At 41.9% G+C, this 20477-nt stretch overlaps 1 protein-coding gene across 1 annotated transcript in view; it reads right to left on the bottom strand.

Moving 5' to 3' along the window:
* Positions 1 to 15972, bottom strand: part of CCDC175 (coiled-coil domain containing 175) — a gene marked incomplete at both ends in the record, with an annotated part of 75147 nt that extends 59175 nt beyond the window's left edge. The window contains 5 exons of the mRNA XM_082649364.1: positions 5278 to 5506; positions 8124 to 8259; positions 11884 to 11995; positions 13986 to 14071; positions 15813 to 15972. Coding sequence (XP_082505490.1) covers positions 5278 to 5506; positions 8124 to 8259; positions 11884 to 11995; positions 13986 to 14071; positions 15813 to 15972 — 723 coding nt within the window. The remainder of the gene's footprint in view (positions 1 to 5277; positions 5507 to 8123; positions 8260 to 11883; positions 11996 to 13985; positions 14072 to 15812) is intronic.
* Positions 15973 to 20477: the final 4505 nt, after the last annotated feature.

Here is a 20477-nt window from a genome sequence, read left to right as displayed (position 1 = left end):
TCAATGATTCGAGTTTCTGATCTTGAACCCGATCTCGTTTGATTGGCATTTGCAACACTGGGCAAAGGACCCATTGAGGGGGTCACTGATCTGTTGGGGATTGATAAAAGAAATTTTCACATATTGAGATACAGGAACGTGGAGCGACTAGGCCCGTGAGCCATGGCCGCTGAGTCTTTGTGTCCAGAGCCTGTGCTCTGCAACGGGAGAGGCCACAACAGTGAGAGGCCCGTGTACCGCAAAAAAAAAAAAAAACTATACTGAAAACCATGCTTCTCTGGAGCAGCTTCTCAGAGTAATCTGGGAAGATGGCTTCTGAGCTAGTCCTTAGTTTGGCTCAAATAAAAAACTCTTCTATTCTTGTTACAGATTGATTATTGATTATTTTCACTAACAGATTAAATAACAGTTTTCCTATGATTAAACATATTGTGATTACCTGTCAGATCCTATTGAAATGAGTCACCTTATCAAAATCAGACACATCATGGATTTGTCTGGCAAAATGAATTATGAAGAAAAAGGTAACTGAATAGTAAGGCCAGAGAAAGTATATTTAACTCTGTATTAAAGAGTTATGAAAACATGTTTGTGTGGCTTTCCATCAAAGCCACCAGCCAATTCACCCAAAGTGGTTACTCTGAATGAATGTGATCATTATCAGTTATCTCTGCACTAGGGCACAGGTGCATTAAAATGAAACTTGGTGATAATAAATTTTGTTGAAAATTGAAATTCTGTGCTCATACTTTGGCCTAAGCCTTCTCCCAAGGTCTTGGGTCTTGCAATTATAGAAGTACTATTAGCAAAAACTCTTTTGTGTTAGAAGAGAACTTACGGTTTGAAGACTCTGACAGCTGTAAACAGCTTTTCCTTTCTCATTGGAAACAAAGGGAATTAACAGGCTGTTACTATGGCATATGATGTGCATTTAGTGAGCATTAGTGGTTGAGTCCTTAATATCCACTCCCAGTTGGTCTAGCCCACTAGTACACGTTTTCCCTTAGGATCCACTATTGTTCTGGGGTGGGCACTGTCTTAACCTGGCCGGATCAGACATAGCAAGAAACTTATGTCCTTGGTTGGGAAAGGTTTTCTTCTTTCTACTTGAGAAAGGAAACATAGTCCAGTTGTCACTGGCAGCCGTCTTGTGATGAAGAGGGAAACCAGCCTTAAGATGAAAGATGGAGGAGGGATGAGCTACTGAATTAGCTAGTCCTGCAGCCTGCCCAACCTTGGGAATTCCTACTGTGTAAGATAATAAACGTCCTTACTATTTAAGTCAGTTTGAGTCAGGGCTTCTGCTATTTGCATCTGAAAGTATCCTAACCCTTTTCCAGGGAGATAGACCAGGGGTAGGCAAACTACTACCTGTAGGCCAAATCCAGCCTCCACCTGTTTTTGTGAAGCCACATTCATTTATTTAGGTAGTGCTCTTGGCTTCTCTGTGCTAAAACGGCAGAGTTGAGTAGTTGTGACAGAGACTGTATATGGTCCACAAAGCCCTATTACTCTCTGGCCCCTTTCAGAAAAAGTTTGTGGATCCCTGAGAAACACTATTCACAAAAGGAAGGAGAACCTATCATGTTCTCAAATTCTCAATTTGAAGCCCCTCTGGGCTTCCTTCCTTTTAACATTTATATTAAAGAATAGGAAGGGGTTGGGGAGGGTAGAAACTTCCCTTTAGAGCTTAAAATGAAGTTAGAAACTCAATCATTCAATACAGTGATATTATAGAGTGCCTACAACATGCGAGAGGCACTGATCCTGATGCTAGAATTTAGCAATGAAAAAAGCCAGACAAAATCCCTGCCTGGTGGAGCCTTCCTTTTGGTGGGCAAAGCTCAGATCCCATGCCACTACTGACCATTGTTTCAGCCCCTGGGGAAGTAAAGAAAAGGGACAAGGCTCTCCCCACTCCTAACCTATACTGCCCTGCACATCGTCCCTCCCCTGTGTCCATGCAGACACATCCCACTTTCTGCCCCTATAACTTCAGTGAATCCCTCCAGTGTGGGGCTTCCAGACTGCTCATAGAGAAAGTCCAGCAGAGGGCTGGAAACAGTGGGTGAAATGAAGTCCTCTCATCATTGTTGTGGGTAGAGAATGAAAACAGGAAAACCCCTTTAGGTCCTTGTTGTCCTGACTATTTCATTGCAATAACAAAAAATCCAAGCAAGGTCTAGTCCAATGATAAGAGTCAGGAATTTCAGTTGACTCCACTACTGCAATGCAGGCTAACAGCTGCCTTCATCCCCGGAAAAGGTCCAGGGAACTCAACTTTTACAAATTCTGTTTAGTGGCTGCAGACTGCCCAAGGGACTCTTTGCCAGCGGCTTCACAAAGTGCCTGTTCTGAGGATGACTAGGGCTGAACTGTCTATACTTAAGAAAAATAATCCATGTTTTTAGTGTAAAACTGTTTCTGAAGCCAAGGGCACTTTAAAGGATAGAGACTCTCAGACCTGACTGGAACTTATGAATAGTCTTATCATGAAACCAATCATCCCAAGAACCAAATTGAGACGAAGGGAGAGGGCAGGGCAAAACCATTAAAAGAATGAGGAAGGGGACAAAGCTGTTGGAGAAAAACAGGATACTCTAAAAACTGGTTAGGGGCTTCCCCTGCCAACGCAGGGGACACCGGTTCAAGCCCTGGTCCGGGAAGATCCCACATGCCGCGGAGCAACTAAATCCGTGCACCAGAACTACTGAGCCCACATGCCACAACTACTGAAACCCGAGCGCTTAGAGCCCGTGCTCCACAACAAGAGAAACCACGGCAATGAGAAGCACACACACTGCGATGAAGAGTAGCCCCTGCTCGCCACAACTAGAGAAAGCCCCGAGCGTAGCAACGAAGACCCAGTGCAGCCAAAAAAAAAAAAAAAAAACTTGTTAGAATCAATAGGCCCAGGATGGTGGAAGACTTCCAGTAGACCTTAAGCCTCATTATACACTCATTGTAATACATTAGCATATGCTAAATGACATACCCACAGGCACTGTGACAGTTCCCAGGCTGACCATAAAAGGCCAGAAAGAGGGAAGTGGCCCAATTCCTGGAAATCCTCACCCCCTTCCCCAAAATATTGCAATAGAATATTCCTCCCACTTGTGATCGTATAAAATTACTCAGCCCATAAAAACTAACCACCCGCACACCCTGAGGCCACTCTCGCTTTCTGAGACAGGTCGGCATTCTGCCTAAGGAATGTGTATCTCGCTAAATAAACTTGCTTTCCCTTTACTTTGTCTCACTCTTGAATTCTTTTCTTTGCGAAGCCAAGCACCCTCACTTGGCAGTCTGTCCCAGGGGCCTGCACTTCCCAGGGAGTGATATTTCTCTCTCTTGCATCAAAATGTTGATCACTGCCAGATTGTATTCTACTAAATTTTAATAAAGACTCAAGAAGTGCAATTTAATAAATGTTCTTTTCTTTCTTTCTTTATACATATATATATATCTTTATGCATATTTAATATGGCAGGGTTGCAAGCCCAGGTCCAATTTCCTGCACTATAGTTATGCCAGTTCCCATGATGCAGAGGGCAGCACCAGGAGCTCAACAGCAATTTCCATCCTGGGCTAGGCCCTCACTGCATGGAGGAAAAGAAGGCTGCTGCTAGGAACACCTAGCACGGAGATAGCCCTGCTTCCCCTGGGGCAACCGGAAGCAGAACAAAGAGGAATCAATCAGAAGCCATTCTGAGGGTGAATTATTTAGAATTCAGGATGCAGTAGCTATCTCCACTGACCCTCACAAAATTGCTGGTCTCAAAATACCCTCCTCTGTTGGGGCTGTGAACAAAAAAATGTGGCCTGCCATTTCAGTAAACAACGAATGTTACTCACCATCAAGCCATCAGCCACTGCGCAGCCTCAGCCTGATGGTGTGCCCTGAGGGGCTTCAGGATGGAGAAAAACAGGATACTGACCCTAGGTAGTTAAGACGGTATCAAAGGAATGATTTCAATGAGCCCAGACTCTTGCATTTTCCCATACAGAGAAAAGCACTAAAATCATTACCTTGAGATGCCTGTCTTTTTGTGATTAGCAATAATCTTTTGATGTTGGACTATCTGTTTTTTCCCCCCGGCAAAAACTTCTACATATCCTGGCTCCTCCATTACCTCTTTGGAACAATTCCTCAGAACTATCTGAGAGGCTGCCTTCCCAGGCTACAGTCCTCAGTAAGGTCCTAAAATACAACATAATTCACAACTTCTAGGTTGCACTTTTTTTTTTCTTTTCAGTCGACAGGGCCCTTGGCTCTGCCTAGACCCTCTGCAGGCCTCTCCTCTTGGATTCATTCAGTAAGAGGCACAAGTTCTGAAACCAAGCAGTACACTCTGGGGCTCCCGGGCACAAAAGTCTTTCCCTGTCCCCTGTTTCTTGTTTGTAGGAAATACACTTTAGTCAGCCTCCATGACCTTCCCTGAGTTCCAAAGAGCAGGTTTAAACAGTTGCTAATCAGGGAAGGGAGGGGATCCAGAGACAAGGGAGGAGCAGTGAGGAAACAATAGTGTAGCCTAGGGGCAGGGTCCTGGTTCCTCCTCAAGGGACACACATAACAATATCTCTGAGCTCTTCTACAGCATTAAAACCCACACCAAACGGAAGATGCTAACTACCTGTCGAAGCGCTCTTCATTCCAGAGAGAAGGTCACAGTTCGATAACCTTGAGAACCGCAGAAGCCATCACCAGACCACCAGACTCCAGATGATCTCTGGGTTGAAGGGATGCAGGCCCCACACGCGCCCTGATCCTTATCAGCAACCCTTCCCCTCACAACCCACCCACCCACCCAGGCTGGGGACACACAGTTTTGAGAGCATTAACCCGCTGTGGCCCCCCTTTCTCGGCAAAGCAATAAAGCTATTCTGTTCTACTTCACCCAAAACTCTGAGACTCAATGTGGTGACGGTGCACAGAGTTCGGGTTTTGGCATCAGTTCCGGCAGAGCTGAACTGGCTCATCCTGTCTGCAGAGACAACCAAGTGACACAGAAGCAAATTCCTAGTACCTACAGTGCTGCATATAAGCAAGGGGCCACCCCAGTGTTACCACTCCTGTCATTCATATTCTTTCCCATGAACTCAGATGCCGCTACACAATCAAACATCTTCCCCACGGGCTCCAGTGTCCTTGAGCCTCTGCTCTATTCCTGCAGAAGATACCACGGGAATGCTTGCTAGCTTCAAGGACAAATAAGTTATTTCTCATTTCCTGCCCTCAATTCTGTATTTTTTTAAAAAATAAATCATGCCACTTACCTCTTGACTCAATTTTTGTTTTTTTCCCAAATATTCTGCTTTTTCTCTTTCCATTTGCTCCTCTACTTCTTGAATATATCGTTTTTGCAATTCTAGTTCTTTCTTCTCTGAGTTAACTTTGGTATAAATCTCATTGATGTAAACAGTGATAGTGGCTTTTTCTTTCATCGCATGGTTGAGTGACAGGACAAAATTTTCATAACGCCTCGCTAGTTCCTCTTGCTGTTCACTAGGAGAAAAAGAATCGTTCTTGGCATGAAAAGGATGGCTTTCCAGGAAGAAATTTAAAGTCGGCTTGATGAGATGAACCACCATAAAGAGGGAAATTTAACGAATACTTATTTTAGAGTTGAATTTGTGATTGTCTAAAGTTGGTTGCGATGAAGGACAGAAGGAAACACAAGTGTCAACCTTGTAACTCTTTATCACTGCAAAAGTGTCTTGTGGTCCTGCCTCACCCCACCCATTCTCACACACCAGGTAGTAACTATGGGATATTTTAGTTTAAAACATACAATGATTCAAAACCAGTTTTGAACAGGTGAATGGAATCTGGCCGGACAAATGGTTTGATACGTAGCATTGCCATAGCTACCTTATCATCCTGAGATATGCAGTTTAAGCCAAGGAAAGCTAAACATCCCACCACTCTTCTAGCCACCTTCTGATGCCATTGCCCTGCAGAGAAGGCCCAGGAGAAGAAAGCTAACCCTCCTCTGATGGAAAGGAGTTGGCGAGGAGGGATCTGAGTCTGTCTTCACTGCTCAGAGGGTGTTTGAAATCTAATTTGAACCCACTTATCTTCTCACAGCTGTAGCCAAATCTGAGTTCAAGAGGAGACATTAACCTCACATATCCATTGCTGGCCACACCCACCTTAAGACTGTGAGAAACATCTACCCCAGGGCTAACAATAAAAGATTTGGAGGAAGGACAATTGGTGACATTTCTCTATTTTCCTTTTTTCAAAGCTCCTGCAATGTAATGACTTTTTTCTTTTTCTAATCTCCAAGGCTAAACACTCTAGTTCAGGCGGACTGTGTGAAAGGCTCAGGAAAGTGGAAACAGGTTGTTGGTAAGTTTATTTTCCAGAAGTCAACTCTACCACAGAAAGGCAATTAAGAGAAGCTCAGGCTACATGGGGCCAGATAATGGGTGCCTTGTAGGTTTAGTAGAGGAAGGCTTCTAAGAATGAAGCAAACTAAGGATTGAGTGGCCTTAATGAAGCAAAGCAAAACAAAACAAGTCAAATCAATACACCTGACTAGGTGTATTGTGCTGGGTTGGGAAAGCTCTCAGAAACGGAATGTAGGACCCAAGGAAATCCCCATCCCCAGTTTCTAAGGACTGTGTCCAGTTTTTGAAGAGTGTCCAGGAGAGGATCACTTGTCAGAGAGTGTGGGCACCTTGATATACATCTTTCTTTGAAAAATGGATGCAATAAGTGATTGTAGCTTGATGATGCTAGCTCATCAGGCAACCCACATTATGTTCATTTGTAATTTGACTTTCCATAAAGATTTCTCTAGAGCAGTGATTCTCAAAGTGTGGTCAGGACCAGCAGCAACAGCAGCATCTAGGAACTTGTTAGAAATTCAAATTCTTACCCCCATTCCCCAGACCTACTAAATCAGAAATCTGGGGTGGAGGTCCCAGTAATTTAACAAGAGTTCCAGGTGATTCTGATGTACACTCAAGTTTAAGAATCACTGGTCTACAGGGGTGTGATGGTGCTGGTCAGTTGATATGAGTATTCCAGCCTGGATGTTATCTTCCTTGTTATTGGTTTAGAAATTGATAGTCTAGTTGTGATCGTGGCTAGCATGCACCATGCACAAATCTGCACGTGAATCCCTAAGAGGAGTTAGAGTACGCAGTCTTTCTCAAACTTACGTGGTCATGAACTTTCTTTTTCATGGAGCATCTCCCAGAATAGGTGTTCTGAGGACCTACTTTGGGAACCTGTCCCTGGGCCTTGAGGTCCCCACCTAACTCCTGATGCTTTGATACCTTGTGCACCAAGCAACCTTCTGATTCTTTTAGCTTCCCAAGAAGATTTTTTCACTATGATGAGGGCTCTTTGAGTATTTCTTACTCCAACTTTTGAGAATTACTTGTAGTACTGAGTTATTCTTCAGGGTTTTATTGTTTTTTTTCTTTCAGAGTATCTCTTCTTCCGTGGGCTAAGACAAGATTTGTAATCTCCATTTTATAGATGGAGAAAAGCACTTCTTCCACAGAGGGGGAAGTGCTAACAACACAGCTGAGGAATAAAGAAAAGAAACTAACAGGTGTCAGCTCTCATTTAATTGAAGATAAAATCTAGGGCCAATCCCATTTTCAACCCTCCAGTAGATTATAACTGAATGTCTTTAAGGAACTAAGCTAGCTACAATATATCAGGTTTGATATTATATTTGCAACACAATACCCAGAAAAATTTCTTGCTTTGGTGGTTGAGGTTTGTAAACTTAATTTTACTAAAAATGAAATGAAAACCACTGTGTGTTTCTACCTTTGGAGGTGGGGTGCGAGGCACTGTGTGATTGACACAGAGTAGTTGCTGCTGGGAAGCTGAGTTCCCTCTTAAATTTTACAGGTCTCCTGGCTGTGGTGGTAGAAGAGTTTCTGCTCTCTTCCCAGCTCTCTGCAGCCATCGCACACCCCTCATCAGCCCAGTCATCTTCTATAAGTGATCTCCACCTCTTAACTTGCCCTGCACCAGTTCGGACCAGAGGACAATCCCTTAGGAAAGATTTCCCACTTTAGCCCCAGCCCCTGACTCCCTCAAATACTAAAAAAAAAAAAAAAAAAAACCCAACAAAAAAACCCCTGAAAAAACCTACCCCAGAGCTTTATTAATTTTTTTCAGATCAAGTATTTTCTTCTTCAGAAACTCTATTTCATCATTTATCTTCGTAATTTTCATGTGTAATTGATTTATCTCAACAAGATTTAATCTTCGGGCATCCCTGACACATTCTTAAAAGTAAGTGGAAGAAATGTTATTCAGTTATTTGAGAAACTACACAATTGTAGATACTGACTTTTCAAATAATAAACAAATTATGTCTTTCTTTGAAATATTCTTCTAATTATGTTCTTGGATCAGACACCTCTTAATCATCCCTTTGGACCCTCTCAATCTTACCTATCAATTATTTCCCTTATTTCAGCTGCTGCTATGGTCGGTGACCAGCTTTCTATGAGCTCTGCACAATTTCAGGCGGTACAGTCTGATAGCACCTGATTCCTGCCTGTCCTATCCACTTCTTATCTGTCTAGGACGTCCTTGTCACCTCTACCATGGGACTTCTTTAGACACTCACACCCCCCATGCATGTGTAACTGAAAGTTTGGGAGGTGTGGCAAGCATTGGACCAATCGCAGACAGGAGTCACTGCTTAGGTGTTCCTGAGAAGAGGTAACACTGTGTCTTGAGGGTGTATTCTCATACTCAACTACCTGCCGTCAGCGGCAGTCAACATCATATTGCACGCCATATTAGCTCTCCATTCTCCCTGCTTTGGTTCCTTATCCCACCCTCCTCCTCTTTGGATTGTATGTCCTAATAAAATAATAGTGCAAAAGCCATTGCTTCTGGCTGTGCTTTCAAGGGAACCCAGTGTGTTAAAGAACTAATTACTCATTAATAAATAACAAATCAGTGTAATCACATAAGACTTCAAAGGATTACCTCAGCGCTTGATAGATATATGGTTAAAATGCATGAATTTTTGAACACTGCTGTTTAGAAATGGATACTGAGCCATCCATTTCTATGCAATGAATTCCCTAGAAACTGGCTGGTAGCTCCCCTGAGAGAGTTGGATCCTTTTTTTGGAGGCTACAGTTAAATTGCTCATTGCAGCAGGGCTTTTCAAACTTTATGTCTTGAATATGCATGTGTATCACCTGCGGATATTGTTGAAATACAGATTTTGATGTAGTAGGTCAGAGGTGGACCTAGAGATTCTGCATTTTGTAACAAGCTCCCAGGTGATGCTGATGCTACTGACCCAAGGACCATACTTCAAGCTGAGAAGCTTTAAAACACAAGGTCAATTAAATTTACTTGGCTAAGTATTCAGTGTGTATCAAGGACCTTACAAGCTAGCATGGTATTTCTTTTTCCTTCTAAAATATTTTTCCTGCTTATAAAAGTAACCCAATCTGGACAGTTAAAAAAAAAAAAAAAAGGCAACCAAAGAAAATAAAATGAAAACATTCTTAATTCTGCCTTGAGCACAGATTAAGTCTTATTGTTTATCTGCATGTAGGAGTTTGTTGTATTTTCCCTGCCAAACTAGACGAACACTGTGCAAATTCTTTTATAACTAACTATGTCACTCAGGGTCTAATCGGGAGATAGAAATCTTATATTGAATAGGGAAATTTTAATATAAAGAATTATTAACTGTAGCAGAGAAGTAGAGTAATGAGGGAACGAATACTAAGAAAGTAAAGAGAACTCTGAAGACTTTAGGAATACTAGGTACAAGGAGCAGCCCTACAGGGGCTGTAGGAAGCAGCACCTCCAGACCTGAGATCTAGACCTCATTGAAGAGGTCAGTGGCTCACTGGATGGCAAAGAAGTTCGTGAAATGTTCCGCTGGCAGAACTTACTAGAAATATGGCTTCTGGGGGCACTGGGGGGACTGGTCCACAGGGAATTGCTGTACTTCAGAACTCACTGCAAAACCACCTAAACGGTGCCAGGGTACCTACCTCACAGGGAGCAATCTACCATGAAGCCACTCAGGGGATACTGGAGGGAGCTTCTGGGCACCAAGGACTGTTGCACGCCACTGGCAGAAGCTATCTGCACTGCAAGAGTCGGCCAAGCTGAGCACACTAGAACAGGAAGACAACCCCTTTTTCCTCCAGTAACCCTTCAGTGCTCTGTACTGACAAAGCTTAACATTGCGCCAGCTGGCAAAAGGGGAAATTTACAGCGCCCCAGCTCCCTTATGACAGAGCAGACAATGAACGTAGACTTGGAGCTGCAAGGGAACATCTACTTTAAAAATCTTTTTTTTTTTTTTAAATTTAGACAACTGTTTTAGGTTGGGCTCCCTGGGAAACAAATCTTAAAATTTGTGTGTAAAGCTCTGAGGAACATCTCCTCTGAGGACATAAGGGTTGGGCAAGGGTGGAGCGTTTAAATGATGATGAGCTGGAGCTGTGATGACATTTCAGAGTTATTCCACATGGAACGAGGGAGGCAGACCTTTGTACTCTCTTGGTGACCAATCACTGAATGTGAGCAGCAGCTGGGGAGGGAGTCTAACTTGAAGTGAAGCTTTTCTCTTTTGTCTAGGGCAATTCCTGTAGAGGAACTGAGCTGTGAGCCTCAGCCAACACTCCTGGCAGCTGGAAAAATAAAGTTGGAGCCTGACCTTACAGCAAATACAAAATTTAACTCAAAATGGATCAAAGACCTAAATGTCAGAGCTAAAACTATAAAACTCTTAGAAGAAAACATAGGGGAAACCTTCATAATGTTGGATTTAGCCATAATTTCTTGGATATGACACAAAAAGCACAGACAACAAATGAAAATATAGATAAACTGGACTATGTCAAAATTAAAAACTTCTGTGCAACAAAAGTCATTATTAACAAGAGTGATAAGGTAACCCATGGAATGGGAAAAAATACTTGCAAATCATATATCTGATAAGGGGTTAACATCCAGAATATATAAAGAATTCCCACAATGAAACAAACAACCTGATTAAAAGATGGGCAAATGGTCTGAACAGACATTCCTCCAAAGAAGATATACCAATGGCCAATAAGCACATGAAAAACGCTCAACATCACTAATTATTAGGAAAGTGCAAACCACAATGAGATACCAATTCTTATCCATTAGGATGGCTGTTAGTTAAAACAAAACAAAAACAGAAAATATCAAGTGCTGGCAAGAATGTAGAGAAATTGGAATGCTTGTGCATTGTGCAAGGGACGGTAAAATGGTGAAGCCACTGTGGAAAACAGTATGGGAGCTTCTCAAAAAATTAAACATAAAATTACTATATTACCATACAATCCAGCAATTCCCTTCTGCATTTATACCCAAAAGAATTGGAAGCAGAGCCTTGAATAGATATTTCCACACCCATGTTTGTAATAGCATTATTATTTACTATTTCATTGTTATTATTATTATCTTGTAACAGCATTATTTACAACAGCCAAAAGGTGGAAACAATGCAAGGGTCCATTGATGGATGAATGGATAAACAAAACATGGTATATACATACAATGGAATATTGTTCAGCCTTAAAAGGAAAGGAAATTCTGGCACATGCTACAACACGGATTAACCCCAAAGACATGCCAGGTGACATAAGCCAGTCACAAAAGGACCAATATTGTCTTTAGTCTATTTACAATACTTATATAAATTCAAGTCATATATATTATTTCCACTTAAAAAGTAAGGGAAACTTATTATGGATCTCACTATATTTGTGTTGTATACTCTTTCTGGCTATTTTTTGACATGAAACAACTATTAAACTCATCTTGTTACAAGTACTAGGCTCTATTTTCTTATAAGATAAACTAAATTTCCACAGTTGATAACCTCACAGTACCTTCGAATTCTCTGCTAACACTAGCGGGAAGAGTTTCCAGTAGAAAATATAGTCTGCTGAGTTCCATGCTTTCAATTTCCAGAAGATCAATTGTGGATTTTCTCATTTCTTCCTGAAAATGTAAATTACATAGTTAAAAAGTTAAGACATTAAAATAATAAGATTGATTTCCTAAACAAGGCCCTGTAAATGTTTTCAGAGATCAAAATTTGCTTTTCAGTAAGTACCTTTTGCCATTATTTTTATTTGGAATAGTAAGTGGGAAAAATAACGGTTCTTCAATGAGTTTTTAATGTGTCATTGTTAATTTATCTTTTAATTTCTGCTGATTTTCTTCTACTCAGAAATTATCTTTCGCTATGTGTGTGTGTCCCTTGTATGCAGTTTCAATAAATTTAAAAGGAAAGACTCCAACAAAAGGGTGACATTGAGAAAGGAAGCTTCTTGGGACTTCCCTGGTATCCAGTGGTTAAGATACTGTGCTTCCACTGCAGGGGTGCGGGTTTGATCCCCGGTCAGGGAACTAAGATCCCACATGCCAAGAGGCAAAAAAAAAAAAAAAAAAAGAGAAGGAAAGGAAGCTACTTAATTTAAAAATGGAAAATGCCTATAAAACTATGCTTAGGTATAAAAAGAACAGTGGTTTTCTTATACCTACCTAAAAATATCTCCCTGCCTATTTGTTTGGAGATATATATATATATGGGGCTAGTTTCAAAAAGGGAAAAACATTCAAAAATCTGCTAGTGGAAAGAACAGATAAATCACCTCTTAAATAAACGGTCATAATGGGTATAGTTACTTTATGACCTGAAAAACTGCCATTGTATTTTATGAATAATAAAAAAGCAGGTTGCATAATTGTATATTTAGTAAGACCACTTTTCTGTAAAAAATAAAATTCAATACAGGAATCATCTATATCCTGAAAGTAGTCAAGACATTCAACAAAGAGTCAATCGTGATTGTTTTAGGGTGGGATCATGTTGGTTTTTACATTCTTCCTTTTGCTTGTCTATTTTTTTCTAAATTTTCCAGAATAAACATGCAATGCTTCTATAATAGTGAAAATGTGTTACTTTAAAAAATGGGAGGATTTATCTCTATTTAAGAGATTTCACAGCTCAGATATTAAATGGAGACATACTAGATACTTTAATAAGCCACAATAATTATTTTGAACACTTCAAATCCTGGAGAAAGACATAACTAAAAGAACGAAACAGAGGAAAGGGTTTCCACAGGACCACAGTGCAGTACAACACACACAGACTCTCAGTGTTTACATATATGTACTTAACTGGGATTATAAACTATAATTCTGTAGTATACCTACAGAACTATATATAATTACATAAAAATATAATTATAAAGTAATAAGATTAACTTTTCTCAGCAGTCTGTAGACTCAAGCTCATTAACTTTATAGCCATATTTCTACATTTTTAGATATTTAGGTAGTAGATTCTTATTCAATATTTTTAAATCAAATGAGGAGACACTGCCATTCTGAAACATCACTCAGGACCAGGGCCAAACAGAGACACTTTTGTGACACTTCAAGAGGAAATTCTTTAAATATTTCTTTGATGGGGCCAAGTTAGTATAACTGAAAGAGAACCTATTTCTTTTCACTGAAAAGCACTGTGTGTCAGTGGAGTAGGTGCCAAATAATCTTTCACCAGTTTTGTGAGGAATTGCTTACAGAGACCTGAGAAAATTGGCACTATGCATGCAGTCTATCCCAGAGGTCGTTTGCTGGTTTTAAGCAATGCTCACATATTGATGTCACAAGCATTTGCCCATGTGGCCCACCCCTTAACTGAGCTCTGTTATCAGCAGGGTCTCTTCACTTGAGCTGTCTTGCCCTCATCCATAGCACAGGTCCTTAATTCAGTGCTCTGCATGGGAAATCGGGCATCAATCCACTACTGATCCATACTGGTGCAAATGTTTAGCAAACTGAGAGAAATTTTCATTCAGGGCAAATATTTTCCCTATTCATCTATTGAAGTATGTTGAACAGAGCTGGTGCTAAATTAAAGTTTGATGAAGAAATAAGTGAAAGATTGAAAAAGTAGCTCTTATAGATAATACAATACCAATTTCTTAACAGCAATAGCAACGTCCTTAAGAAAGGTCTTAGCTTCTTCATTGCATTTAAAGTAGTCACTTTGCAGTGATTGTTCTAAAAAAAAATTAGAAAATTAAGATCTCTTATTTATCTATCCAAATCCTGTTTAACCTTTAAGATCCAACTCAAATGCTTACTCAGCTGAAAATTACATCTTCTATCTTTGAATTTCTATAGTACATCATATGAATCTCTTTTGTACTTGTTATTTCTTATTTTACAGTGTACTAATTTAGGTATATACTTTATGTTTCTTGAGGACAAACTCCTCTTAAGATTCTATTTTTGTATCACTCATGGTAGAAAGAAGGAATCTGTATAGGACAAGACCAAAAAATTCCATATATATTTATAGAAGGGATAAATATAACACGCCCATAGTGTAGGTTTAAGAATGTCTTCATATAAATTTGTATACGTATATCCTAAACGTAATATTTTACAAAACAACACTTACTTAATTCTTTAAAAATTCATTATGTCATTTTCACTTCCATGCCAATATTTTAATCATGGGATGAGAGTATTTGTAAAACTGGTAGGTGTGAGGTAGATAGAGTTTCTAACCCTTTTCATTCATTGACATATGAAAGTGCCTTTTCTCTCACACACTGTAAGTTGAAATCACATGGGAAAAGAGGCTTGGAAAATGTTGGCAGGCAAAGGAAGACAAGATACATGCAGAATGGGAAGAAGGAAGGAAAAATAAAATATAAAAGGAAGAGGAGAGAGAACAGAGGAAGCTCTACTCACCTTGGCTCTGTCACCATTCCATTATACAGATTCTGTCTAAATGGATTCCAGGCCTGTATCCACATGTGTGGGATGAGTTTGATGTGTTTAATGTTTCACATGTATGTATAATCTAAGTTGATTCTTATAACTTCATGATGATTCCCATCTCAGAGGTGAGAAATCTAAGACTTTTGAGGTCATGTCATGTGCGCAAGGTCACAGAGCCCATCACTTATAAGAGGTCTGGATTCAGACACAAATGGTGTGACTCCAGAGTCCATGCCCTGAGTGGCCATCCTCAACTCTCAGAAGAGTAAATAGCAATTTCTGCCCTCAGTTCCTGAAAACTTGGATTCTCTTAATGAACTAAGCTCTCAAACCAAGTGAAAAATCAGTTACTGAGTTTCCAAGCAAGTGTGTGTTAGGGAGGGACAGGTATTGCCTGCTGTCTCTTTTCCTTTTTTCTATGGAATGAATAAGCACACGCGTACTCCCACTTGCAAATGGGCTGGAGAGCCACACACTTTATAACTCACACTCAGGGCAAGAAAGCATAATGAATTTTTTTCCTATGACAAACTTTCTGAGCGTCAAGAAATTATTAGCAGAAAAAGTATTTGTGCCTAATGCACAATTCCTTGCCTAATGCAACAGGTGTTTCTTCCTTTCTTATTTACCTGTTAAATCCTCCAGTTTGCCATGCCAAAGTGTTGGAGGAAATTAACTTGCAAAGAAAAGGCAAGAAGGGACAAGATGAAATTAAATACATAATCTAAATGCAAGTGGGCACTCCAATCACAGGCAAATAGCAGTGGCCTGGGAGTCCAGGGATTTGTCCGCAATTTGTCACCAGCTACTAGTGTGAGTTGGGCCAAGCCACAGAGCTGAGCCCTGGGTCCCACTCTTTCGCCCCCCTCTCCCCCAAGGAGCTGGAGAAGGTTCTGCCCTACCAGGGATGCCCTGAGTTCTGGGAGGAGGGTCCCCACGAAGGTTCCCGCTTAATGCCGCCTAGGCGCCACCTCCGAGATGACGTCCCTCCGGGAGCCCACGGGCCTCTCACCGACAACAAAGAGCTGCTCCAGGGCGGCAGCCGCGACCGAGGAGCCCAGGGTGGAGGGGAAGGTGCATAATTCCAGAGAGGGGCCAGTGGAGACAGCGGCCGCCTGCAGCGCCTTCTCGCTGCCGAACCCCAGCTTTGAGGACCAGGAGCTCACAGCCATCTTGCTGCCCCTGCGCAGCGCCTACCGGGCCAGAGGTATGGACTGCCGGTTGCCACGGGCAACGAGGACGCCGAGGCAGAGCGCCAGCGCGCCACCTGGGGTGGGTGCCTCGCCAGTTTCTCTAACTTTATACACAATAATCAAGCGATCCTATAAGGATGAGTCCCTCTTTAGCCGCCCTTTCCTCCTTCCATTTCCATTTCTTTAGTTCAGGACTTGTGCCTGAACCCTTGTACACTTCTCGTGGACCGTGGGAATCATAATGATGATCACTTTTGAACGCATTTCTGTGCTAGGTACTACAGCTGTATGTACAGCTCCCTTAATGTTCACAATGGCTTAGTGAGGGAAGTTCTTTCATTATCTCCACTTTTACAGACAAGGAAACTGAGGCAGGGATGACTAACTGAATTGCCCAGCGTCACAAGAGAATAATTTTGGGTTTAAAGTGGAGTCTGTATAAATCTTTCCATTATGCTACAATACCCATCTCTGTACTCTTCTAGACCTTTCCCTGTATACATTCTACCACTGTGCACATTTTAACTTGAATCAGTAATTTTCTTCTGCCTTCTCATCAAACAGTGAGCTCTTTGAAGGCAGAGATATTATTTTTCTCTGCGTCTCCAAACTCCAGCCCTGCATCAGGATCAGATTGAGTGTAACTATTAGTTCCCCTTTCCTCTGGTTGGTTAGAGAGCAGCGAAGATGATTTAACCCCCTCCTTCTTAAGTTTTCTTTACAGATGGCAAAATTGAAATCAGAGTGAAAGTAACATGACAACAGCTATCCTTTACTGAATGGAACTATACTCTAGGCACTGTCCTAAATACTTTACCTACAGTAACCTATTTAACTCTCATAACAATCCTTTGAGGTAGGTGTTATTTCCCACTTTGCATATGAGGACACAAAGTTTATGCCCTGAATCACTATGCTATACTGCCTTGGAGAGGACACAGTACAACAGCAGCCTCCTTCCTCCAGGGAGAACCATATCCTGGCTTTTAACACTCTCCTGGGTCCCCTCTTTTGCAAGATTTGGCATTCAGATCCATCCGTGTCCTTCCGTGCTGTTCTCTGTGAGGCAGGGGGAGGATGCCTAGAAACCACATTCCTCAAACACACTTGCCAGCTGGTTGGAGACACTGGTGGGAGACTAGCTGGCAAAGAAGCCACTCTGTTCGTCTCCTGGAATGGCAGTTTCAGGCCACCACAGTTGACTGCATCCCAGCAGTTTGGGTGGCTCCAGAGGTGGCAGGAGTGGGAATTGGTGTCTCCAGCTGCTTATCAGTGAGTGCAGGCATGTGGGAACTGTACAGGTTTGTGGCAGCTTCCTGGTGTCTGGGATCTTCTTTACGTTACTTCCCTTTGTTTTCTATAGCCCTTGTAGCATACTTCCTCTGATAAATTCCTCTCTTCTTGAACTACCTGGACTGGACTGCCCTAAGCCAACCTTTATGCTGCCACCAGAATATTATTCCTACTCATCACCTCATCTGGATCACGTTGCTCTCCACTGTCTATGAGTGAGGCCCATCCCTGAGGGGACATTGCATGTATAACTTTGTAATTAGAAAAGAAAGTAAAGCTTTTTTTTTTAATTATAAAAAACTTAAAAAAGATACAGAAGATAAACAAAATAGTTGAGAGTATAAAAAAAGCTTTCTGATCCTTCAGTAGCCATAGATGGTGTTCAGTGAGCCAAAAGTCATGTCCTACTTCTCTCATGTTTCCTTTTTACAGATACTTTCTCTTCCAGTCAATATTTTTCAGGCAGACTTTTGCTCAGCAGCAGAACAGCATATTAGAATACGCCAGTCCCACGCTGACACTGATTTTTAAGTTATGGTAAGCAAGTTTGCTTCTGTTTCCCCTGCTGCTGACAGGGCCAGGAGAATCCAACTGCTGCATGAGTTTGACCCCCTACTTGCAAAGGAACGTATACAACATTGTATTCAGGCGTATTTGCAGTTTCTACAGTATTCGAGGTGTATATGGTATTTGACGATGACATTGCTCTTGTTCCTGCCTCTGCATAAATCTAGTACCTCTAGAGAAAGCATCAACTTCTTGGTTGTGTTTCTAGACCCTGGGTTAGACCAAGCCAAGGTCCCAGTCTCTGTGATGTGTTAAACATCTCACATATAGGAAGTAGTTGCACGCTTCAGTGCTTTGTGCTCAGCATTTCAGCATCTCTGACGGTTCAGTATTGGACCATGCTCAAATCCTCCTGAGAAGTAAGAATTCAAGAAAATAGAGTCTCTGTCTTCCTCACTCTGATCCTACCAGTACCAAGCATAGGGCCTAATATGGGCACATGGCCCTGCCTCCCCATCATGGTTGTCAGTAGGATTTTCTTATCTTAATGCCTTGCCATCTTTTGCATGTTGTGTTTCATCTTCAGGCTTGTTGCTTCATGGTCACAAATGGCTACTGTAGCCCCAGACCTCATGCCCTTGTACAAAGTGGAAAGGAGTAGAAAGGGTCCACCTGTGGAAGCCCTTCTTCCCTTTCATCAGGGAAGGAAATCTGTCTACTTCCTTTTATGTCTCAATGGCTAGTACTAGATCACAAGGTCACCCATGAAAGGGAGGTTAGGCCAAGGGGTATCCGCATTTCCAGCTTCTGTGGAGGTTGCAGGAGAGAAGAGGCTTCAGAACAGTTGGACAGTTACCCATGGAATGTCAGACACACATTCATTCTCTGAACTAATATTTGTCAGCCCCAACATTAGGTCTAAACCAGCTGGCTGGGTGGGCCTTTCCTAGGTAAAGGAATCAGTGACGCTTTTAGCATTGACTAGAAAGGCATTCTTGATCCTTGCCCATTGGGTACCTTTTAAGCCTTCATATTGGCTTTATGCCTATGTCTGCAAGATGGTTATACATTAGACAAAGATTCCATACCCCTTGGGCTTCTCACAGCTTCTAAAGTACCTGTCCTGTGATCAGTCTGCGATTCTTAGTTCCTGCGACTCCAACACACAGTCATTTGTGGTAAAATGGCAGGAAAAGCATGTCCCCTAGGTAATGCCAGATGGTTAGAGAAGCAAACAGATGGATTAGTGTCCCTGATGGAGCTACGCCAAACAAGGATAGGGCGGTGTCTCCAAGAAAGGGCAGGCCATATCCTTGTTTGTAATAACACCTGATAAGGAGCCTCCTTTTCAACTTTGTCTCTGGACTAGTTTTTATCTGTAATCAGCAATTGCTTGGGGCTAAACAGATTTGAGTCAAATGCCCATTGCATCATTTGCTGGTGGTTTTTGATTGGCTCAGGCAGTTAACCTCAATCTCCATTCTTCATCTGTAAAATTGGATTTTACATCCTGGGATTATGAAGCTTATGTAGAATAATGATGTACTTACCACAGAGTACATGCTATTTCCCATCTTTTATTTCTACTAAATGGAAAACAAGAAACATTTCTTCGGAAATACAGATGTTAATGTCCTTTCTGCATCCCTTGCCTTCCCTAAACCTCTTGGTCATTCAACCCTTAGTGACAATTACTGCAATTAAATCAACAGTTGCTGTCCCAGAGATGGGAAATTGGTTTTATTTCCATGTTATTTCTGCTGGATAGCAGTGACTGCCTGGAGTGCTCAATTAGGGAGGTTCTGAGGGCCGAGTCTCTGCAGAGAAAGATGCCTGCCAGGTTACCAGAGAAAGGCACGGCCTCACGTGTGTCGGCATTGGACTCATTGGTTTACGTGTTTGGGTTGTGCCTTCTGTGTGCTGGGCACTGTGCTGGGCACTGAGCTTATAAAAATGAGACCCATAGGTGGCACCAGTGAAGGCCTCTCTGAGAAAGGGGAACATAGTGGTGAGGAGTCAGCCTTCTTTTATTATTCTCTTAGTGGAGGAGAGAAAGAGGTCAGAGAGACAAGGCAAAAAGAGGAAAGAGAAATAAGAGGAGAAAGGGGAGACAGAAGGGGTAAGAATCTGGAGAAGTCAGCTGTCTACTCTCATGAGAGCCTCCTTTCCTCTTGTTTCCCCTAGAAGTTCACTTTCTCTAATGAATCCACTCAGCATGTATTGAGCTTTATTACATACCAGACACTCTTATCAGTGCTTTGACTAAACACATGGACAAGATTTGGCCCCGTTTTCAAGAAAATGGCCTTGAAGGTGAAAAAGAAGGGTCGGTTTTGAAGCACACCTGCAAAGCAGTTTGTGGTTTTAGAAAATGTACATTTTGTAACTGTTTCCATGCCTTACTTAATCTTTATCATAACTCTCTGGGGTGAATTATGATGATTACCCTATTTTTCAGAAAATCACCCCAAGATGAGAGCTTCAATGACCTTGGGGATAACCTCGGGTCAGGCCCTTAAAGTTGGACAATGGCAGAGCAGTCCTTCTGACTCCAGGACTGGGGCACTGTCTGCTATGCTAGAGCTGCATTGTGGCTTTGTGACCAGGGCAGGGGATTGGGGCTCAGGTAAGGAGTGCTCTGGACTACACAGGACGTCAGCAGAGCCATGGAGGTGTGCCAATGG

The sequence above is a fragment of the Grampus griseus genome (assembly GCF_964374135.1).
Source record: "Grampus griseus genome assembly, chromosome: 2".
NCBI classification, from domain to species: domain Eukaryota; kingdom Metazoa; phylum Chordata; class Mammalia; order Artiodactyla; family Delphinidae; genus Grampus; species Grampus griseus.
The sequence above is the reverse complement of the archived record's forward strand: the minus strand, read 5'-3'. Positions and strand labels throughout refer to the sequence as shown.